Here is a 26,239-nt window from a genome sequence, read left to right as displayed (position 1 = left end):
AGGAGAAATTAAAGTTTGTTTGCATAATTCCCATGTGTCTGAAACCTACCCCTGTAAGACTGGGGAGAGGATATGTCAGATAACCATCTGACATATGTCATATTACCATACCTCATTGGACAATGGACAGAAAAAACCCAATACCCTGATAAGACTACTAGAGGGGACCAAAGATTTGGTAGCTCAGATGAAATGCAATGGGTACCTGAGAGGATAATCCCAGGAACCAAAGTATGGATAAAAAGACACCCTACAGAAGCTCCTAGGCCAGCTTAATTAATAGCCCAAGGGAATAATAATACAGCTATTGTTTGTTATTCAGGAGATGACATTTGGCATCATGTTCCACTAAACCAAATGTTCATTCGGAATTAAGTGTTTTATAGGCTTCTGGTTTTATGCTGTAGTACAGACTTGGACTCCAGGAGCCCAGTTGAGATTTTCCGGGAACAAGATCCAATTGAAGTGGTGGTCGGCTTTTGACCCTTCACAACAGGGAAATTACATCTGCCCTGCACTCAACTTTTGTAACATTACTAATTGGACTATCACTAATGTTACATTTTATCAAACTCCTTCGTCCTATATCCTGAAAGGGCCTTCTTCTGTGAAATTAAGTTTTATTATCGCTTCGTTAGTTAACATTTCATGCTGTATAACTCCTCTTCCCTTTGCATCCCCGGCCTCACAGTGTAACAGATTAATTGAAAGTTGTCCATCAACAATGGAAACAGAACTAATTAAGAATTGTATACAGTGGAATATAGACAACTCTACTTATAATATAAATGTTATTACTGAAAATAGATACTAGCATTTAGTCTGCTCTAATGCTTCCACAGAACTACATGGATACAATATATAACATTGTTACCAGAGACTCCACCTAATCAGCATCCTCCTTCAGTAATACAAGTTCCTAAATCTTGTGTAAATGTATCTATTGCTCAACATAAAATTGTACTTCATTCTAATATGTCCTTCCCACCTTCATTGCTCTATACTAGATTTAAAAGAGCTTGGTATGACACTCTACTTGGTGGAGCTGGAACAGGTTTGGGTATAGTAAATTCTATACATCTTGAGACCTTGGCCAGCAGACTGCACAGTGCTGGGCAGGATGTATCTCAAGTTTTAACAACTAATGCTAATTGGTTGCCCACAACGATCCTGCCACACCAACATACTCTAAAATACTAAGGCCAATTCTTCCAAGTTTTTAATGATAGCATTCTAGCTAATATGCAGGTGGATACCTAGATAAGTGCCCTGTTTAATTGGACCAAATGTTCTTTGCAAAATATGTACACTTTAATAAAAAAGAGAATGCTCAAAGGTTGTTACAAGAGGGAGATAACTCACATTTGGGACAGTGTACTCCCTAGAATGGTTAAATATTGGAAACAAACTAAAGCTGAACAAGCTCGATGTACTCCCCTTTGGTGTGGTGGGACTGTAGTATATTATCAAGTTCATATGTGGAAAATTATGTGTCAATTCCATGTGATTCCTTTTGTATTACATGATTATTTTGTTTTAGCACTTGTATATAGCAACTATGTAGATCAAGACAATGTAACTCATAGTTTATTAGGACTGTACTTTCACTAACCAAGGTATTGTGTGTGGGATGATGACCCGGCAAATGGAACCCTGACTTCTCTCACGCTCCTCTAACCTATGTGACTTAACTGTATATCCTCTTTCTAACTTTTCAATTTTATATGAAGTATCTTCCCAATACACTTGTTTAACTTCTGATAATAGTACTGATTTAGCCTCTGTCTCACAGAAACCCCCTTTTTCTGGATGTCTTGCTAATATCTCTTTCAAACACTGGCAGGGTGACGATTTTTGCTCTTCCCCTGATACATATGTATTTGCTCTGGCAGGGTGACGATTTTTACTTTTCCCCTGATACAGATGTTATTAAGAATTTGACTTGGGGTACCCAAATTGTTACCTTTTCCCCATACTTCTTTATGCTAAATATTTTAACAGTTTAGCTATTCCTGTATTATTGTTAATGATTTTCTTCCTATTATTATGCATTTGTAATTGTTATAATCAGTTTACTCCCATAGACCCATCCTCATACATTTCTTGTGACCTTAAGGCCAAATGTATAAGAAAATGAAATTCTTATATGAGTAAGTTCACTCGAGCCTGTATGAGAACGTGTCCTTCCTCCCTGGAACATGTCCTTTGTGATTTGACCGCGTTCTTAGAGTCCCAAGAACTAGCCATTCCTTGGAACATAAACAGTACTGAAAAGAACTGGCTATTCCCACAGTACTGACCTTAACTATGTTGTGTCTTGTGGCCCCATATGACATCTTCCTAACATCATAACACTTACTGACTTCCTATGTTCATGATAAGAATTCTAGGATCCTTTCCAGTTGAATTTGGCAACAAGCCTTTGTTCTCCCCTAATAAATATCCTGTAACTCCAATCATTCATTATGAAGATGAAGATGAAGATGAAGGAGAAGGAGCAGAAGAAAGGGAATCCCACCCATGGAGAAGACATTCTGCCTTTGACTGTCCCATTTGGGACTCGTGGCTGTCAAACCAGAATTATCCAGCCAAACTGATTAAGAGTTGGTGCTCCCCTGAATTGGTGATGTTTTCTTTATCTTTCTCTTCTACTTTTGTTTTAGTATTAATAATCCTTTCTCATATATATATATATGTATATATATTATTTGCTATATAGAATATTATTGTAAGCAATCTATTCCTTGCATTATTAAATACTTTCATTTTCAACTGTGTGAGAGCATCATTTACAGGAATGAATCTGAACCTCATTAAAATCACAATACACGCATGCAGTCAACAGATTATGTGTTTAACACCTTTAACTTAGAGAACATATTAGTTAAAGGTGACTTGTCCAAGGTCACATAGGCAATAAATGTTACAGGTAGAAATTAAAACCCATATCCTCCTGGTTTAGAGATAAGTTCTGTATTAAATCAACTTTGTGATATTGCCATTAAATCTGAATATTCAAATTTTCATAAAGCAGTAAGAGTGGAAAAAACAACTAATTTGTAGGGAAAAGATTGGGACTTAGATATTTTCTCTGCCAATTACCGTATATATATGTCTTAAAATATTGGCTATATGTGCTAGACCATTGAGGAAACAGGCATATTGTCCCTGTGGTGTTAAAATTCTTTTTCTGGTCCCTTGACTGCTCCCTTCCCTTCTCTAGAGTAAAATTAACTTATAAATAACCAGTCTAAAGTGATAATAACAGAAAGTGAGACTGCAAATGGGAATCTAGAAGTCATGTACAGACATCTAAAAGATCGAAGGAGTATAATTTGCAAATGGTATCATATATTAACCAAAAATCACATCCTGACACTGGGTGCAATAATGTTGAACTCCATCTACACTTTGCTGTAATGACCTTTTAGGTTCTGTGATGTGTAAATCTCACATAAGTTCCAGACAGTCACAGAAAGATCAGCAGACACCAAATGGCACTGGTGACTTTGAGAAGATACAGATATTTTAATGAGATTACTTTATGGTGTTATAAATAAGAATTCAGTTGATAAATCTTCATGGGACAAGTAGGCATGGATAAGTAACCATATGCTTAGGTGGAGGTTACTTTCTCAATGGATGACACCACAGAAAACTTTTGAATCTGAGTTTTTCTCCCTAAATTTTTTAAGATTTTTGAGAGGAAAAAAGATCTTTGGGAGGAGGATGTTTCATGCTTATTTCTTCATTACTGGCTACTTAAAAATGTTTGTTGAATTGAAAAGTTAATTTGAACTTAGGAGTTTTAAAACAACAATGTAAAACGTCAACATTATTTTTGATTTTATGTTTAGGAAAAAAACCCTGAGGTATCAAGTTAAAAAAATCACACTAAAATAGTAACAATTTGCTTATATTGCTCCTGAGTCATACTTTTGTGTAGTAAATATTTCTCACTCCATTTCTACTTCTTTAGAGTCAAGGTATAGAGTGTCTTCATATAGAAAGCTGAAGGTAAAAATTTATTTTCTGTTGCTTACTGTCTCCTGACAATAATGATCCTCTTTGAATAGAACTTTCCTTTGTAGATCATCTAGCTTCCATAGCTTTCAACTAAGATAGAGTCCTTAAGATCATTTCACAGCTTCATAAGAAATTTACTTAATAGGTGCATTTCAAGAATTTTCAGACACATAGTTAATCCTCCTGCTGATATATAAATGATATAAAGAATAAACATTTTTAAGTATGAGACTTTATTTGAGGGTGGAAAAAATGGGGCAATCCTGAATAAAAGCAAAATAATCAGCTTATTTTTTGTGTGCTTTCTGATTTTTGTGAGGTAATTGGGTTGTGACTTGAACAAGGTCTCACAGCTATTAAGTATCAGACACTTTTCTGAGATCAAATTGCACTTATGTTCTCCTGACTCCAGGGCCAGTGCTCTATTCACTGCGCCACCTACCTGCCTCCTTTACCAGATCTTAAAAATTCAGGCAGAGAGAGATGGCTAAAAACTGATCAAATAATAATGTCCAAGTTTCTAAAAAATTTTTTATCAACCATCTTCAAATTGTGGGTAACAATGTAGGCTAATAAATCAGAAGTCAAATTAAAATCTTAACTTTGTTACTTAGCTGTATGACCCTGAGCAAGTAAAGGAACTCAGTTTTCTTATGTTTGAAATGGATACTATAATGGTTATAAAATTTATTTCACTGTGTTGCTTTTTTGAGAATTAAATGAGATAATATTGAATATAGTCCTTCTTAAGTCTCAATAATTAGGTTAAATCTGAGAGAATATTTTCTTAGGTAAGTAACAAAATGGGTTCCCAGGAGCTATTATGAAATTTTCTTTTCCAATGTCATTTAAGTTAGAATTAAAAAAAAAATCTTTAGGCTGGCCCAAATCCTGTCTGAAAAATTGTAAGACAGACTATGTGACCTCTTGAGATCCCTGCAAGTTTATAAATATAGTCATCATTGGCATAGTTAAGGAAACAAAACTATAGTTAGGGGAAAATTATTTTAGGAAATAACTTTGTATGCCAGTTATAGTTTAAATTTAAATATATAATTAAGTAGTGTTTTAAAATAGTTTAATCATTCCCATCTTGATACAAGTATGTCACATTTTGTATAATAGCTAAATAAATACAGCAGTTTTACATTTTAAATATTCAAAACTGTTCAGCACATTAAACATTTATTCTTATAAAAAAGCATGAAGAAACTACTCTCAATTTCTAGGAATCTGAAATGCAATTCATATTTATTACTAATCAGCAAATTCATCTTTACTAAAAGAGAAAAGGACTATAGATTTTCATATTTTGAAAAAAGATGTAAATGTCAAGTACATTAGTCTAAGTACAGTTCAAAGTCAGCAACATACAGTATACAATGATATAATATTTATGCAGGCATCTGCTGGTCTATATAAAAGAAAATTATGTGACACTCAAATGGATATCCTAAATTCAAAGTTAATATATACCCTAGAAGTACAGTGACCCAGAAGTAAATATGGAGGGGGTAGATTGTAAAAGGTCAAATTAATAGGAGTGAAAGCTGTTTTTCTTATCCATATATTAAAGATAAATTAAACCTCACAAATCACAGGATCTTATTATAGTATAGATAGGATTGTTAGTGACCTGGTTGAGTTAATGAATGTGTGTCTCATTTTGTACAAGACAAGTAGTTATGAAATATGGTGTAAATTGAAACATTTTAAATTGATGAGAATGTTTCTGCTTAATAGAATTATAGGATAAAGCTTTATATAAAGTCAATTCCTATTAAAGTAATATTAATTTTTATATAAATCTTTATGATCCTGTACTGGGGCTAGAGAAAGAAATTTATTAATACAGATTTCTACCAGAAGGGGATCTCAGAAATCATTCAGTTCATCTCCCTGCTTTTATAGATTAGAAAACTGAGGCTAAGAGCAGGTTAAATGACTTGTCCATATTCATACAACTAGTAAATGTATGACCAAGATAGAATTCAAATCCAGATCCTTCTGACTACAAATCCAGTGCTTTTTCTCTTATACAAAATATTCATATATGAAAAATGCTTTTGGGATCCTATATTAAAAATAGCTTTAAAACAGAATAAGAATATTTTAGGTATAAATTGCATGCTCATGTTTCAATTATATTTAAAGTGGAAGCATTTTAGGAAAAATAAATTTTTTTAGAGGATATGGTTAAATGTGTTCTTCAGGGAGCAACTAGATGGCACAGTGAATAGAGCACAAGCCCTAGAGTTAGGAGGACCTGAGTTCAAATCCAGAATTCCTGGCTATGCAACCCTGTGCAAGTCACTTAACCCATTGACTTGCAAAACAAAAACAAAACCCTAAATTTGTTCTTCAAAGTACTTTTGCTTATAGGTCAAGAGGATTAAAGTATGATTGCAAAACTGTCAAAAATGCCAACATATTCAGAGTTTGTCATACTCAATAATATTTTTCCTTATGTATATTTGTATACTAACTCTAGAGATAAAGTATTAATTAGATTTGATGGAAAAATTATTAGATGAGATCTCAGGTATGTAAGAACAATCTTAAAGCAATTCATACTTCTTAATATGGAAGAGTGGGGGATAGCAGTAATTATAAGTTCCTTCAGGGAAGGGTCAATGCCTTATATGTCTTTCTATAAACTCCAAAGAATCATATCAGTAATATTTATTAAATGAACAAATAAATGATTGCTAGCCTTTAAATTCTTCAGTTTTCAAACTAAATTGCAACAAAAATCCCAGATAAAAAATTCCTCTGTAAAGAACTCTTCTAAGGAATTCTATCTAGTATGTTAAAAAAAATCTGAATGACTAACCTTCAAGTGCTTCCAAACTAAAGATATTTATTTATAAAAAAGATTTTATATCATTTAATAATGATCAAACTATTTAGTCATCCTTGAACACATGTTTATTTTATTTACATTACTTAATAATTTCTCTTTGATTTTTCATTTCAAAATAAAAGTCACTGATGAGAATAATTAGAGAAACAACCTACTGAAAAATAATAAAAGAGATCTAAGGCTTAATTTTAACTACATGTGAACCAATCACCCCAGTCCATCAATTTGTTTCCTAAGTACAGTTAATAAAATAAAAAGGGCTTCCACCTTAAAAATAAAATAGTACTATTAAAAACTAGCCAAACAACTTGTCAGAAATTCCCAACACTGAAAAAAAAATCTATATACCCCATAGTAATCATAGTTTATGCATAATGAGATAGTGTACACTCATTTTCAATTCACTTATATCTTTGAACCTGGCTCATTTTTACCAGTTCTAAAGCATGTTACTGAAAAAATTGTTATTACTGCCATTCAATTCCTTTAGAAAATGTCATAAAAGCAAGTCAATTGCAAACTGTTAATGTGATAGTAGAAGACAGATAGCCCCATTACAATCACATCTTTTACACAGAAAATTATTTCACCTTCTTTCCAACTATTTTAAAGTACATAAATGAATATTTTTCTTAGAAAAGATACAATAGTTCTCAGATTTCTCAAGTTATATTTAAGTTTATCCACATTTATCTAACAGTCTGTTGAACTTCTGAGAAGAGTTTAGCATCATCTTATCTTGAATTGGAGAATTTATGTAGCCTAATTTATTCATTTACCAGATAGAGATGAAGTGAATTTCTCAAATACACTGTGACTGTAAATAAAAAGATCAGAATTAAAATCAAGGTTACCTGATTCTAAACCTGGTGTTTTTTTCAATCTATCACGATGCTTTATTTTTCATTTAAAAGGTATATTTAAGCTTTATAGTTACATAAATGATTTGGTCTCTCTGCCAAAGGATACTTGGTGGGCTTTGAGTTTTCAGTATTAAATGGATTTGAGTCTGTAGGTAAGTGAAGCACCAATTCAAAACACAACTGAGGATTATATAATCATTATGCTTAGTACAGCACTTCTTATTATTCATTTGAGAAATAGGATTAGTTTGAAATTGAGAAAGTAATATATGTGGCAAATATTAATATTCTCTTAGACAAAACACTGACAGGTCAGAAATCAGAATTTCCCAACTGCCAAAGGCAATTTGGATTAACCTTTTCTGCTCCCAGGATTCAACTAAGGGTCTGTTAATAAATGTTTACCCAATGGTTCTTTAGAGGAAAAACAATTCCACTTTCCCACAAATATAAACTTGAAAACATTTGTTTAATTTTTATTATTAACATTTCATATCATTTTTACAGTTTAGAAAATCAATGAATCAATAAATCAAGTTCTGAATGCAAATAAGACTATGGTAATTAAATGTTCATACTGAAAATTAACAATTGGCTCTATCAGGCTCTTTAAACTAGCTCTATCACATTCTTGGAACTATTTCCATCTTATCATGAAATGGTATAGAGTTAATAGTTGGGCAGTGGCTACCAAAAAGTCATCCCAGCCCTAACCCTTATTCAGAACTTTATTCAATCACATAGGTAACCAGGCTATACCTGACGATTTTATTGTCTTCTGAGTCTACCTTCTAAAAATAGATTAGTTAACCATAATTTACCAAGTGGACTGCATTTTGATTTTGAATTTTGTTGGACTAGAAAAGTATTTAAATTTGAACAAATTCGCTAGATATTTCAATAGACTTCTAAAAATAAAGTACTAGTGATCTTTTAAAGAAATAAGTGTTGGCCAAGCTACCCTGTATTAAATGACAATATATCATATATATATATATATATATGTTATATATATATATATCATTTTTTGCTGTGATGTATAAATTTTATATGCTTTTTCTACTTTTTCATTGAAATGAAAACTTATTTTGAGTACGATTTTCTTTTCTTTTTTGGACTTTTATCCCACTTCCTGTAACACTGTAGGCATTTAGTAATTGTATGTTGATGGAGTGATTCATTTCAGGAGCTAGTATGGATTACCCTAATCTTTGAAAATATTGTATGTAATAAAATAGAATCTAAACAATAATGCTTGTTCAATTAAAAATCCAATGACAGTGCTTATTTTTGAAACAAAGTTGATTGCAGAATTAACATGAATACATTGCCTTATAGACAAATGAATTTCCAGGGACAATTTTAAACTTTTGTCCTCAATCATAATAAATGTCCTTATAGTACATTTCCACAGAAAAGATTAATTACAGAGTCTTCAGTTTGCAGTTGATAAAATTTAAAAATCACTAGATTTACTAGATTTCACTAGATTACTAAATTGTAAACAGGATATCAGGAAAAGTAATTGTATATTCTAAAAGTGTGTTCAGGAGCCGTTGCAATTTGCACACATTATCCTTCATTGTTTACTCTAGTAATGAGAACTAGAATGACATTGCAGTATCATTCTAAAATAGGCCAAACTGTAAAACAGATATCTAAAGTTTATAAATATATAGACAAGTATTTTTGACTTTATTTTGAAATTCATTTTAGTTGATTACTCAGTTCATCTTGTGACCTTGGAATGAAAGAATGAAAATTGCCACCAATATGTCAACCCAAGATAGTATCATATAGAATAGAAACTAAAATATGGTTTTAAGCATTTTGAAATCTAATAAAGAAGCTATCTTTTAAGGAACAATTGAATTGGTGCAACCTGTTCCAACAATTCATTTGTTCCTTAATGGAGAGCTTCTTCATTAGCTAAAACCTATTTGCTATAAAGCTAAAAGATAGCTTTAAAGACCCTCTAGCAAACATCAGCAGAATTGGTTTGTAATTTAGCATGTCCTTCACTCTGAACATGGTCCCTAAAGGTTTATCTGAAAGTCATGACTTCTGCAAACAAGATTTGTTTCAGACTGACTATTCTTGATTAATGTTTTCTTTTACTATCTGTGACCTAAATGATTTCTCTTGCCAAAGCTTCAAGTATCTTCATTTTCTTTGTCAAGTACTGGGGACATCTTAATTTTCCTTCTCATTGTATTTTTCTTACTTGCTTCTTCAAATTAAACATCTTTTAGATCATTTTGGAAAAATTTTAAATGGTAAAATATAGCCCTTAGGAATATGGAAGTTACTTAATTTAGTTTTATTTCAGAAGTTTCTAATTAATAGTAACTCTATTTATCTAACTAGAGCTGGAATAATGAATTATTACCTTAGCTACATCATAGGGAAGGGTTCTAAATGATTTTTAAATGCATTCCTTAAACTCCTAAAACATACAATTGAGTAAAAATTATTTGAATAGTTTTTACTAATAGTTCCTTGAGCCTCTAGTAAAACATTTTTGATATCAAATGCCAGACTAGAAAAAATTCCATATTACTTCCAGTTTATACCTATAGAATGCCAGTTTTATTTTACCAATCCGGTTCTTAACTTGAGAACTTGAACATACATACATACATACATATATATATATATATATATATATATATATATATTCATTACACACACACACGTGCATGCATGTATGTATAGATAGATATACTGTATTTCAATGGCTTCCTTTGTGATCCTATGTATTTTATGTATTTAAGGCATTAATCTGAGTAGTCCATAGGTATTAGTGTCTGTGAAAGGGTTCCCCAATGTAACAAAATTTTAAAATTCCCACTGAAAAACACTATTTCAAATTTGTTGATAGACTGTGTATCTGTAAAACAGTTAGCTTACCTTCATTTGGAGAATCTGATTGCTAGAGGTCTGGCCATTGAAAAATAACAGAGTTTGATGTCAACAATTCAGATATTTTCTACTAAGGTACTGAAAGTTTGTTGTTTACATTTTTAGTATTATCTCTTTTAACACTTAAATTTACTCTGTATTTATGTTATCTACAACTCATTCCATAAATTCACCAATTTATGCACATATTGTTCCCAGTGGTAGAAGAATAGAAATCATTTCCTTTTTTAATCTCTGTGTCCATAACCCTAATGCTCACAATAAAATGAATGTTGAGCCTTACTTAGTGGAGTTGCTAACTGATCCAACCATTCTGAAGAGCAATTTGAAACTGTCCAAAGTGTTATAAAACTGTCTATACCATTTGATCTAGCAATGCCACTACTAGATCTGTATACCAAAAGATCACAAAAAAGGGAAATGGATATACATCTACAAAAATTTTTATAGCAACTTTATTTGTGGTGACAAAGAATTGGAAATTGAGTGGATGTCCACAAATTGAGAAATGGTTGAACTAGTTGTGCTATATAAATGTAATGGAATACTATTGTTCTTCCAGAAATAATGATTGGACAGATTTAAGAAAACTCTGGAAATACTTATGCTGATACTGAGTGAAGTGAGAAGCACCAGAATATTATGCATATTAATAAAAACATTGTTTAATGATCAACTATGATCAACTTAGCTCTTCTCAGCAAAACTGTGACAATTGTAAAACACTTGGATTGCCAGCCACTTCTAAATAAAAAAGCTATGGAGTCTAAGTGCAGATCAAAGAATACTATTTTCACTTTTAAATTTTTTTTCACTTCTTCCAAAAATATGTCTACCATGATTGTGTATGTATAATCTTTTAACATATTACTGCTATCTTGGGGAGAGAGTAATAAGGGAGAGAGGAGAAAGTTTTACAAAAGTTAATGTTGAAAACTATCTCTACTTGTAATTGGAAAAAAACCCCAATACTATTAAAACTAAAAATATTAAACTGGTGGAGAGATGATGAAATTATAACCTAAAATAATAAAATAAGCCTTTCTCAAATATGGAGAATCATAAAGGAGCATTATTTTTATTTTAAAAATTTCAGAAGCCTTGATGGTGGAGTAAAGGCATGAATTCACTGGACTCTCCAAAATTTTCTACTAAATGATTTTTAAAACACCTCAAAATGAAATTTGTAGCAGCATAATCAAGAAAGAGGCAAAACAGTTTCCAGCCTAAGGTGAATTAGAATGTCAGCAGGAAAACCAACAGAAAGGTCCCACCCTGGAACAAGCCAGCAGTGAGACCTCAGATAAATATGCCAAACAGCCAGCTATAGGTCAGCTCAAACCATCAGCAGACCTTAGGGGTAAGTGAATTTGTGACAGTGACTTTTAGAGCTCTCAGCCCATAGATGATAAAGGAGTTAGACAAATGGTCAGAAGAATATTGCAAGGAACACTTTGCTGACATTGAGTGTAGGATTTTTGTTTCTTTGCCCATACATAGTGTTCAGTGTCAGTCCCAAAGCAAGGAGGAATACAAGAACATTGAATTCCATAGGGGATCAAGGACCATGATTACAGTTGCAAGCCTGAAACAATTCTAGCGGTCAATCACAGACCAGAGGTCAGGACAGAAGATCAGTGACCACACTTCTTCTTTGACCATAATAGTTCAAAAAATGGAAAACATATAAACAGTGCTCCCTCAAGTCAGGGAGCAGAACTCAACTTTAATATAAAATGAAAAGTCAAGAATTAGGTTGGAAAAATGAGCAAGCAAGAAAAAAGAACCTGTCTATAGAAAATTACTAATAGGAAAGATCAAAATACAAACTCAGAAGAGCCTTAAAATGAAAACTGATCTCAGGTCCAAAAAAGGACTCATGGTAGACTTCAAAAAAGATTTCAATAAAATAAGACAGGAAGAATCAAAATTAGGAAAATAATTGAGAGTGATACAATAAGGAAAAATACTTTCAAAAATGAACTAAATAGCTAAAAAAAAAGGCATAAAAACTCACTGAAGAGAAGAACTCTAAAAAGAATTGATGAAATGGAGGAGGTACACAATTTCATTTAAGAAAATAAATCCTTCACCCAATTAAAGACAGTTCTACATAATTGGGAACATCTTAATTGCTCATGGTTAGCTAAAGCTAAAATTAGCAATTCTTTCCAAATTAAATTACTTATTAAGTGCCATACCAATCAAACAACCAAATAATTCTTTTTCTGAGGTAGAAGAAAAATAGTAACAAAATTCATATGAAGCAACAAAAGGTCAAGAATTGCAAGGGAACTGATGAGAAAAAGGAAGATGGCGTATCTACTGGATCTAAAACTATAATATAAAGTGGCAGTCATCAAAACTCTGGTACTGGTTAAGAACTAGAGTAATGGATCAGTGGATTAAGATTAGTTCAAAAGAAACATTAGTAAATGACAACAGTAATCTGTTGTTTGAGAAACCCAAAGACATTAGCTTCTAGGATAAGAACTATATATCAATAATTCTTAGGAATATTGGAAAATAGTTTGGTAAAAACTAAATATAGACCCACATCTCACACCCTATACCAAAATAAAGTTAAGATGGGTAAGGATTTAGACATAAAGAGTGATGTCATAAATGAATAGACCAGGAAATGCTCTATCTATCAGATTTATGGTAAGGGGACAAATTTATGACCAAAGAGGAAATAGGGTATATTATAAATTGCATAATGAATGATTTTGACTACATTAAATTAAAAAGGTTTTGCATTAATAAAATCAATACTGCCAAAATTAGGAGGAAAGCAGAAAGCTGGGAAACAATCTTCACAACTAGGATTTCTGAAAAAGGTCTCATTTCTAAACTATATAGAAAACTCCATCAAATTTATAAGGTTACAAGTCATTACTCAATAGATAAATGGTCAAAGGAAATGAGTAGACAGGTTTTCAAAAGAAAAAAAAATAGTTATATATATAATATTACCATATGAAAAATACTCCATATTCTTATAGATTAGAGAATGCAAATTAAAACTACTCTGGTGTATAACCTCACACCTATCAGATTGACTAAGATGACAAAAAAGAGAAAATGATCAATTTTGGAGAGTTTTTTTGCAGGATTGGGAAATTATTGCATTTTTGGTGGAGTTGTGAAATGATCCAACCATTCTGGAGAGCAATATGGAACTATGCCCAAAGAAGAATAAAACTGCTCATACCCATTGACCCAGAAATTCCAATTCTAAGCCTATACCCATATGAAATCATAAAATTTAGGAAAAGTCCCATATGTTCCAAAACAATCAGCATCTCTTTTTATAATGGCAAAGAATTGGAAATTGAGGGGACGCTCATCAATTGGGGGAATGGTTAAACAGGTTATGGCACATGACTATTATGGAATGCATAATTCATGTATTTCTTTGTTTGTTCTATAAGAAACCATAAATGGTCAGACTCTAGAGGTGTATGGAATGAATTACCAAATCTGATGCTGAGTGAAGGGAACAGAACAACATTATGAGATGAGAGAGAGCTAGGACAACCCTATTAGACTGGCTATGGACAATGGACCTATCCAAATGTAAAACAAAACAAAACAAAACAAAATCCTTCAGAATCTGATGAATATAACATTCACTTTTAAAAAATATCTCACTTATTCTTTCCCTTAATCCTAATTCTTCATACTGAAAATTACTAATCTATTAATACAAATGTGTATGTACAATATTTAACATATTCTATTTGCTGGTTAGGGGAAGGGGTGGGAAGGTAGGGTGGAAGGATATTTTGTAACTTAAAAATTTACATAGACAAATGGATTAATGTTGAAAACTTTCATAACATGTATTTGGGAAAATAAAATATCAATAAAAAAAGAAAAAAGAAAAGACATCCTCAAGTATAGAATTGAACAAGTAAAAACTAATGACTCTGAGAGATCAAGAAACAATAAAAATCAGAAGATAGCTGAGTAAAAGCAGAAACTCACCTGAACTTTTTCAAATTCCCCTCCCCATAATTTTAAATTAATGCCTCAAAACAAATTCTGGAATAACAGTTCCAACGAAAGGATAAAATTAAAACATTTTTCAGTCTAACATAACTTAGAAATTTGGGAAGAAAGGTCTCTTACTGGAGGGAGTGTAGAGTGAAGTCCAGCACAGGCTATATTTAGGTGAAAATTTATTTAACTTCTTGCATGAATAAAATGAGAAAGAACAGATTGTTGAATTGGGAATGCAACCAACAATAGAAAAAAACAAATTTAAAATTTCCAATTAAACATCAAACTGATAATCAAAGGAGGAGATTAATATAATTGAAAGCAAGAAAACTATTGAATTAATAAATAATGCAAGAAACTAGATGTATAAAAATACATATAACATTGATTAATTTGATAAAAATGGAAGCAAATCAAATTACCAGTATTAAAAATGAGAGGAAATTAAGCAATGATAAGGAACTATTTTGACCAATTATATGTCAATAAATATGATATGAATAAATGTTCAGAATATAAATATTATATTTATTAAATATAAATTTCAGTGATTGAGAAGTACAAATAGAATATTTAAATATTTTTATTTTAGAAAAATAAATTGAACAAGCCACCAATGAATTTGCTCAGAAAAAAATTCCCCAGTAACAGAAGTTCAAAGTGAAGTCCACCAAAGAACTAAATAGTTACTTCCAAAACTATATAAACTATTTGGAGAAAATAGAAAAAAGGCAAATCCCCATCATATTCTTTTTATGACACAAATATGTGTTGATACCTAAATGAGGAAGAGCAAAAACAAAGAAATATGTGTATAGACCAATTTTCTTAATGAATATTAATGCAAAACTATAAATAAAATGTTTGCAAGGAGATTACAGCAATATATCATAACAATCATTCATTATGATTAGATAGTATTTACGTTAGAAATGTTGGGCTGATTCAATATTAAGAAAACAGCATAATTCACTAAATCAATAACAAAACTAACAGAAATCATATGATCATCTCAATAGATGAGATAAAAGCTTTTTGGGAAAATATAAAATTCATTCTTTTCAAAAACTCGAGAATGTGTAGGAATAAGTGAAGCTTTCTTTAAAATGATAAGTATTATTTATCTAAAGTCACAAGCAAGCATTTGAAACGGGAAGAAGCTAGTACTTTTTTTCAGTAAGTTCAGAGGCAAAACAAGTATGTCCATTATTTCCACTTTTATTCAACTTTGTACTAAAAAAGCTATTAAAATCAATAAGAGAAGAAAAAGAAATTTAAAGTATTAGAATAGATCCCAAGGAAAGAAGACTATCACTTTTTTCAGATGACATCAGTATACTTTGAGAATACCAGAGATTCAACTGCAAAACTAATTGAAATAATTAACAACTTCTGCACAATTGTAAGATATTAAATAAATCCAGATAAATCACTATAATGCTTATATATTACCAAAAATCTAGCAGTATGAGACAGAAAGAGAAATTACATTCAAAATAAATGTAGATAGTATAAAATATTTGGAAGTCTACCTACCAAACAAAGAAATACATAAATTAAAGATTGATGGGATGATCAAACAATTATATTGAGTCAACATATTTTTCATTTAATTTTGTTTCAAAAATAGTTTCTTATATATAAAACTTATTAAAAGGATCCTATGAAATAGTTATTAATCTTCATTACTTATAATGATTATTACTTTTTATATCATTATTATATATTAAGCTTTTAGCTTAAATATAACCATATAATGCCTGTGTACAAATTGTTTTTACCATTTTGTCTTATGCAGACTTATTTGATTTATTATGATACTTCTTGGAAAATCATTATATAGACATAAAATTTTCTGAAATTCTGAAAAAATATTTTTAAAATCTATTTTACCAGCACTGTTTATTGGAATTTAAGCATAATTTGTGATCTTTAAACAGCCTAGACACACTTGTTTATCCTGTCAGGCTGTCCTAAATTACAGCATCATAGGAATACCAATGCAGGACCAAGTTACATTAAAATTCGATATTGATATAAAGCAAACTCAATATCAAATAAGCCACTTCAAAAATATCTAACTTTATGTTGTCAGTTCCTTGTAGAAAATGCCATGCCCAAAGAAAATCAAACCTTTCAAATCTGCTAGGTGTTGAGCAGATTACAATCTGTTTATCCATCCTTAAAGGTGGATTAACAATTAAGTAATATGTAACAAATTTATTCAAATTGCTTTGTATAACTTTAGATAAAGCTGATTAACAGTTAATGTAGACATCGGAGGGAAATGAAAATATGAGAATCCTAATATCTATATCTATATCCATATCCATAGCTATACCTATATCTACGTCTATGTGTATATGTATGTGCATGTGTATGTGTGTATGTGTGTGTATGTGTATGTATCTGTCTCTATCTCTATCTCTTTCTCTATCTCTATCTCTGTCTCTATCTCTATCTCTGTCTCTATCTCAATATTTCTATATCTCTCTTCTCTTCTCTCTCTCTCTCTCTCTCTCTCTCTCTCTCTCTCTCTATATATATATATATATATATATATATATATATATATTTCAAACAGAATGGGCCTACAAAGATCCTGAACAATGACTAAATTGCAGCACTAAAAATTAATATTAAGAATATGTCTGTACACACTTGGGAGCAATAAATACTGTGATATCTCCTTGGCAAAGTTTAAAACCGATATTTAACTTATGGCTTATTTAAAGGCCTGCAAATAAATAGCTAAGTAGAATTGATGACCTTCTTTGGGGGAAGATTTCATACATATATCCACACACACACACACAGATGTACAATATCAATAGTTATAGATGTATAGCTATATACCTATATATGTGTGTATATATAGGTACTACATAAATATGATTTTGTTTTTCAATAAGAATTGCTATTTATATTTCAATTTTATTTGTTTATTTTTTTTAACATTTTTAAGGTACTCTTTTAATCTTGTAACATAGTTTCAGATTAATTGTCATCAGATGATATTTTGTTAACACAGGACAGCAGAAAGATTTGGTATGTATTAATTTGGAGAAGCATACAAGACTAATGGATGGAGACTAATTGGCAGATTAAGGAAAGAAAAATACAAAAGGGAATTTCTCTTTGGGATTTCCCTAATGTTTCCTCCATCCTATGACTCTGGCTATCAAAAGTAAGGAAGGCAATAAAGCACAATTGATTATATATAATTGAGAAAGTTTAGGAACATAACATAAAATTTTGAAGTGCATGAATAACAGGGAATTCACTTTTCAAGCTCTCAAATGATATAGACATGTTGTAAAATATGATTAATATCTAGGACTTACTTCTTTAAAATTATGTTATTGCCATATATGCTTCAATTAAAAATTATAAAATATCATTGAGAAGGCTTCAATAATTTTCTTTCAAAAACTTAATTTTTATTAATCTAAGTAGTTAATACATTTATGTTAATTTTCCCTATGATTTAGTGGTAATACAAAATAGATATTGATCCTTTAAAAATGAATACTTTCTATGAATATTTCAATATTTATTAGACCATAATAAATATATTGTCCATATATTCAAAGAAAGCAAGCAATCATTCAGTATAATGCTATTATAAGAAAATGAATCTATGTAATGAATGGATGTTTGGCATGTGTGAATTTCTTAAAACTATAGTGATAATTATATTTTACCTTCCAAAATTATTTTTCTTTGCTTTTTTATTTTGGTAGCAGGAAAGTTCTTTTCAAGTTTTACATCTCAAGTAACATTTAGTTTTACAAATAAATGTATTAAATGTTAATCTTTTATATTTTCCTTTCAAAAAAAGATATAAGAGCATTTAAATTAATAGGATTTAAGTATATGGGCATGGGTTTGATCTCTTTCTCAAAATATGTATATCTAGCTACCCTAACATTCTTAATTTAGTCTAAAAATATTTACAGAACTAGGCAAAATGATTTTAAAGAGACTAGTCACATAGAGAAAAAGTTATACAATAAACATTGTCTGAAAAAGCAAATGTTGCTATAATGAGATTTTATAATCTTACAGTTAGATTTACTTATAACTAAACAGTAACATTATTGTAAAATCATATTGGCTATAATAGTATAGTGAGTCTTATATATGGGAAAGTTAGGTTGAGACTCTGAAATTTATTGCTCAATTACATAAAATTTGAAAAAGCCCTCTTGCTATATTAGTAACTCATCCTAAATACCCAGAAATTGGTTTCATTCTGAATATGATTCCATATTCAAAGAATGAGCTATCAGCAAACTTTACATAGAGTAGTATAATAATAATAATAGCACTTACCATCTTGATCAATGGTCACTGTGATAGCTGTGAATGGCTTTGGAGAAAAACTCAACTGAGACACACCATTCATGGCTTCTATTTCAAAGGTGTAATTCACATGAGACACAAAGTCAACCACAGTCACAGAGGAATTAGTAAGACCAGTATGTCTTGGGATGAAGCGAATTCCTTCTCCACAGACCTCACATTGATTTGCATCCAACCCACACTTCTTACAGATAACACTATATGTGAGATCCTTCCTTCCTCCTGTGTCACTTGGTGGACTCCACTCCAAAATAAGAGCTGTTTCATTAATGTTAAAAATCACATTCCTTGGAGCTGAAGGTGGTCCTAGAGAAAAGAAAACAAATAAAGGAATTTTTACAGTATAAAAAATAAGGCAGTATATAAAAACTGATAGCAATAAGTATCTTTTTTTTTTGCTGATTGGGAAAATAATTATGAACCAAATCTTTCATAAAGAGTATGTATGTACATGAACTCCCTGAATATAGTCCTCAGTTCATAGATATGTCCCCTATTCCAAATTCCTAAGTTCAATAGCTATTATAGAAAGAAATGAAGAAAAATATGACAAAGGTAGGGAAAATAAGATTTTATGGGGATTATTTTAACGTGACAAAATTGAAAAATAGGCAACATAAGGCCACATTAGTATTTCTAGCAGCTAGAGGTTTTTTTTTAGTATTCCATGGCAAGGTTTTTTTACTTCATTGAAGAACTTCTTGCCATTTATTCTTGTTAATTTTGATTTTATTGGGTTTCGTAATACAAAAACCAAAGAATCACAGAATCCCAAAGCTGGAAGGAACCTCAGAAATTGTCTAATTCAGCTCATAGTTGAGAAATAATTTCCTCTACAAAAATGTCAATTTATTTCTTGATCAATGATCTTCAGGGAGATCTTTGATTGTAGACTTAGCTGATAAAGGAAATCATTTCAATGTTAGATGGATAAAAAGAAATTTGTTTTTTTCTGATATAAGCTATGAATAAACATATTTTCAATGTATGCTTATTTTTATGTCTGTCTTCTGAGTCCAAACAAAACAAACTTAATTTTTCTTCCATATGAAATTCTTTAAACTATTTGAAGCTAGATATCATGATTTCCCTAAGTAAAATTATGCCAGTTCCTTCAACTGATCCTCATATGACATGATCTTGAGGACCTTTACCATTCCCCATCTCTAGAAATTCCAGTTTTATGAATAAGAGAATAGAGAGGACCTAATACCTCTCTAGTTCTAGACATCATGTATCTTTTAATGCAAACTAAATTCACAATAATTTGGTCTTTCACAACACAATTTTTCTTATATTGAGCTTTACTCCAAGAGTAAGAAATTTTATAACTCCATTGCATTTCTTCTTACTAGAGTTGGCACAATATTCTAATCTGACTTGATCCACCAAATTATATTATTTGTCTAATGTATTTCTCATGATACTTGACTACATATGCTTGCCTAAAATCTACATGAAACACATATACAGATTTTTCTTGAAATAGCAATCTAATAAATCTGTCAAAAAGGAATTGAAGTTGAGATAATATAACCATTAACAATGAAGACATCACTGTGAAGTGATAACTGCTTCCTTTTCCAGATGTTCTCTAGTCATTTATTTAATAATTCATTAGTAGAATTTTGTAAAGAAATAGGTAAAATTCACAGGTATTTAGTTTATTCACTCTGTTCTGTTATATTTTTTGAAAAACAGTACATTTTTTATCTTTAAACCTATATTATCTCTCCTAGTCTTTGGAAATTTTTTTCAGTATAATTAACAGTGGCTTACCACTCACATCTGCTGCTTCTTTCAATATCTTGACATGTTTATATAGACCTAGTTAAATACAAAAATCAAGGAAAACTAGCTCTTCTATTACTTTTACTTTACTTAATATTAGATTTATAGGATCACATATTTGAGCTTAAAGAGAAATTTGAGTCCAGTAAGTTCAAAGCTCTCACTTTATATATGAGGACAATGAGGGTGAGAGTGTCTATTGTTTGTCCATGCTTGTTCATGGTCATGCAGCTAGGAAAGTATCTACACCATTCAAGATATATGTAACAAAAATATTTGATAAACATTCCTTTATCTAAGGTATTGGCAAAAATGTTTTTTAACATGAACAGGACTAAGGACAGAGTTCCATATTTTGTCATAATAGAGTGCCTTAAATTTCATATTCATTCATTAATTTATACACTTCAGGTACAGCTATACCTAATTAAACTACTTGCCAAAAGTATTGCTGAGGCAACATTTCTCTTCATCTAGTCTTCAAGGATCTCATAAAGGACTTTGTCAAATGTCTTTCTAGAACTAAGATACTCATCTATTTTACTTCATTGACTTCTACTGAAAAAAATTAGTTATCTTCATTAGTATTATTTATAGAGTCATAGAATGTACAATCTGGAAAGAGCCCTAGATTATGAAATTGATCTCTAAACTTTACAAATGAATAAACTGAGGTTGAAAAAGTTTTGAGTGCTTGATTGCTATTGAGGTTTCATTCTACTTCCACAGATGCAACTAAGTTTTAATTCAAATAAGCAATTCCTGTTGTAGAAATTTGCCTTAACTATTGAAATTAGTAACATATGTATTTTCGAGTCTTAGTTACCAATGGTCACTGAGATGTTAAGTGGTTAGTATAATGTTACACTGTTAGTTTGTGTGGAAGACAGAATATTATTTACTTTGTTCTCACTCCAAAGCTGGCACTCTGTCCATTGTCTCTGCCTTTTCAATATAGTGAAAAACAACAGAACAACATATAAGTTATTTTAGGACAAATTATTTAACATTTCTCAGAAAATCAATTATTCAAGTTATGTTTTTCTGAAATTCATACTAAATATATTTTCCCATTTTAGTAAAGAAAATGTCCATACAAGAAAGTAGCAATGACATGTTCACAAATTTATAGTAATTTCTCCTAGTACCTATGTCTTAGAATTACACCTCCTCCAAGTTTCTAAATATTGAAATTCCATAATCTGAAGGTAATTATAATGTCTAGAATTTTTAAATTGATGCATTTGTGGGGAAAAATTCAGATAGATTCTAAATACAAAATACAGTGCTAAGATATCTTGGGAATAGATTGTCACCAAAAATTTGCCTAAACTAGAAGTTTTATTTTGAGGTAAAATGGATAACCAAATATAGCTGAAATGTTCAATAAGATGACAAATATCCATACCATTACCCTAATCATTTTCTAGTTTCATAAGTATGCCTACATTGAAGAAGATTCCAATAAATCCTGACAATACAATCCTACTTTTTCTAAATCTTTGAAAACATCAAGCTGAAAGGGTTGAAAAGAAGAAAAAGGAACCAATGAAGGAAACAAAGAAAAAAAAAGAGGGAGAAATAAATTCCATTACAATAGAGTGATCAACAATCCAAAATTCTGGATGGTCAAAAAGACATTGAAGAATAAAGCTAGTACAAAATTCTTACAATGGTGAAAAAGCTGTATCCATTTCAGATGAAGTATATTCATTTTTCTACTTAAATACTTTTAAACTCCCACAATTTCATTGAATTGCACTTGAACTCTGACTGGACAATGTCCCTTGCTTCAATGCTGAAACCCAGTCAGATCTCTGAGTTTTTTGACTCCCCTTAGGACCCTGACAAAAATTTCCTATTCATCAATTCTTTTTCTTCTCATTCATGGTAAACCTCTAGGCTATATTATTTCTGATTCCTTGACCCACTTTTGTCCCTATTTATTTATAAAATGACTTCACAGAATTACAAAACATGCCAATTGGAAGGAAATCAGCAACCATCCAGTTTGACATACATGAAAGTAATCTCCTTTATAACAAAAATAACAAATGCATTTTATACTTGCCCTCATTTCCACTTTTGATTTGAGGGTGATACAATTTTAATGTTTTAATAATCACAATATTTGCATTCTTTGTCCCTTGCCTAAGTTTCTGCCATCCTTGATCTTTTCCTACTATAACCCCTAAATGTCCAAATGCAGATTTCATTCATTACAAATTTATGGTGTATGATTTTGCTGACCCAAGTCTCATAAACTTAAGCGACAAGCAAATTTTTTACTTTACTTTTATCACTTTTCTATTTCATTACACATACCATCCCAAGTCTTTTCCTCTCATGTTCACATATATTCATCCTTTACACAAATTTATAAGCTGACAGCTTCCATCCCTCTTTAAAACAAAGATTATAACATCAGACTATGATCTACATTGCTGCAAAACTTCTTAGTATGATCATTCTATTATTTTTCCTTCTGGAAACTCAGGATAATTTGCTTCTTCATCCTATTCTTTTTCTATGTCATGAGAGACTTGTCTCAACATTTACCTATTTTTTTTCTCAGATATCTTTAAGCTCTTCCTTGGCTCTTTCTCATCCACTTCCATGTTCCTCTCAGTTCTTCAATATCATTTAAGTTCTTAAAGAAAGAAATTATTCATTGTTTGTATTTGTATCACTATGGACATAGGTATTGCTGATAAACAGTAGGTGTATCAGATGATCAGATGATTGATATAGAAAGTTGGACATTTCCTTATCTATACTTTCCAATAGTCTGCTGTATTTCCTTTTCTCTTTATTTAGAATAGTCAACATTCAATATTTCCATTTGCTAAATTCCCTTTCCACCCCCTGCAATTAAGGTGTATACCACTCTATAGAAAAAGTCTCTCAGGGCAGCTAGATGGCACATTGAATAGAGCATCAACCCTGGAGTCAGGAGTACCTGAATTCAAATTTGACCTCAGATACAAAGTACCTAGCAGTGTGACCCTGGGCAAGTCACTTAACCCCATTGCCTTGCAAAAACCTAAAAAAAGAAGTCTCTCAGAGTTTGCCAGTACTCCCAATTGTCAAATACAATTGTGTATTTTTCAGTTCTCATTACCTTTGACTTGATAGAATTTGATATTGCTGCTCATTTCTCCTTTTTTTGAATTATAAAAATGTTATTTATTTTGAGTTTTACAATTTTTCCCCTAATCTTACTAACCTCCCCCACCCCCCAACCCCCCACAGAGGGCAATTTGCCAGTCTTTGCATTGTTTCCATGGTATAAATTGTCATTTCTCTTTTATTATGATTACTCATTTCCTCTCTTTCATGGACTCTTTGTCTACTAAGACTCCTTCCTAGAAAAATAAGGGAGGGAATGCTGTGAATTCATTTAGTAAAATTCCAACCAGTGATTTATCTATATCGGGAGGAAGGAAACATCCCTGCTTCTCCAGACTGCAAGCACAGCATCAAGTAAATGGTTTAGCAGTTTTTGTCTTAGAATTTTTCTATATTCTCTCTTGTTTCAATGTATATGAGAGGACTGATATATTAAAATTTTAGTTTTTATTGATTTTATTTCTTTATATTTTATTAAAATGACATAATTTATTCTTTTGAAAATTTCATATAGTTAGAAGAACCCAGAAAGTTATTGAACTTCTAATTTATTAAACATTTAATTATTACTGAGTCCAACTCTTTTGATAAATTAATGAGACTTTACAATTTTATGTCTCATGTGAAAAACTCATTTTTCATAGGGATTGGTCTATAGGAAATTAAATTGAAGATTTAAGAAACAAATAAACAAAATACACAACTTAATTTAGTTCTCTGTGTGCACATGTAACTCTGTGGATAGGCTAGATTATCAGAAATTCTACCATTTTCAATATTCTGTGGCACTTCTTTTTAAGAAATCATTTTTCCACTCATAATTTTAGAATGATGAATAAAAAGAAAATTATTTAAAATTTGTAAATATTAAAAATTATAATTGGTACTTCATGTATTGCGGACAACATATGCTTAAGGGATACAGAGTAGGTAAAGTAGATGGAAAGGAATTGGAGGAAAGAGAGAGTGACAAAGAAACAAAGAGAAAAAGCTAGAAAAGGAAATGGGGGTAGAGTCAGAACAAAGTATAGAAAATAAAAGAGAAAGAAAAAAGGCAATGCTAATTGCCAATTTTCTTATAGAAATAGCTGTGGAATATTCTTTTACTGATTCCAATTATATTCTCCTATCCTCAGTGAAGCATTCTTATTTTAGTTCCAGTTTCCTGAATTCTTACAGGCATTCATAGTCCATTATTTGAAAAACTTGACTTAAATTACTAATAATCCAGTGGGAGTGTATCCTCTCTTCTCAACTTTTTGAGGTCAGAGCATTTGACTTGCATTTCTTTGTAACTCCGAAAGAAAGAGTGAGTAGTACAATGACCAGATATAATACAAACACAATTTGTGTATATTATTTTTTAACTTTAATTTTTCATTTTTATTGCCAAGAGTTTGAGTTACTGGAAAAATTTCTACTCATAGCTAAGAGATGTGAATTACTTTTGAAATTAAGCCAATTATTATATCATTATTACTGGTAAATATAAAAGTTATTTCCTAAAAAGTCTAGATTCATATAAAAATCCTGTGATATCTTCATATTGTGGGTTTTTTCTATTTTTCAAAACTTTTAACTTTGTCATAGCTGTGACTTTAGAGTTCTTCTGGGACTTGAGGCTTAATCATATGACTACATGATAGTGAATTAGGTTTTAAGTTCCAAGGTTCTGATTTCATACTAGACAGTAAGAAAGTTTCTCTATCTTCCCTGGCTTTCCCCAATTTCTTTTGCTCACTTTTCATCTCCTGTGCATAATATGAGTTTAGCAATAGTAAATGATTATCTGATACATTAGGGAGTTCAATAACTTCTTTGAGGAAAACTTCAGATCAGGATTTTTGAACTGGTATATTGCACAGAGGATTCTGGTTAAGATATTTATTGCTCTAATTGACACCTGAGATTCCTTCAGTTCTTTAATTTGATAGATCATGTTCTGAAAATTCTTGATATACTCTGTTGTGACATATTACATTCTCATTGTGACAGAAAAAACTAGGACAAGAGTATTCAAGTATTTGCAGTTTTTGTTCTTACCTAGATTTCTACCTGGGACAATAGGATTCTTTATTATTATAATAGTCTCCTCTTGCCAGGAAATAAATTCAAATTGTTGATTTCCCTTATTTATAGCAGAAAATGTGAATTATTGTTCATTAATATTTTCATGAATAGAAAGAATGTTATCAATTATGTGCTGGGTGCCTGCAAGTATATGTCTGCCTGCAGGTATTTTAAAAATAGCAGGCATTCTTCTAACTCAAGGGTC

The 26,239-nt window shown here is 30.9% G+C and overlaps 1 protein-coding gene across 1 annotated transcript in view; it reads right to left on the bottom strand.

Moving 5' to 3' along the window:
- Positions 1-26,239, bottom strand: part of LOC141491396 (ephrin type-A receptor 6) — a 1,165,986-nt gene that overhangs the window by 604,877 nt on the left and 534,870 nt on the right. Inside the window, exon 5 of the mRNA XM_074192302.1 lies at positions 19,015-19,350. Coding sequence (XP_074048403.1) covers positions 19,015-19,350 — 336 coding nt within the window. The remainder of the gene's footprint in view (positions 1-19,014; positions 19,351-26,239) is intronic.

Source organism: Macrotis lagotis, chromosome 6 (genome assembly GCF_037893015.1).
Source record: "Macrotis lagotis isolate mMagLag1 chromosome 6, bilby.v1.9.chrom.fasta, whole genome shotgun sequence".
Classification (NCBI taxonomy): Eukaryota; Metazoa; Chordata; class Mammalia; order Peramelemorphia; family Peramelidae; genus Macrotis; species Macrotis lagotis.
Note: the sequence above shows the minus strand (reverse complement) of the source record. Positions and strands in the feature narration are given on the sequence as shown.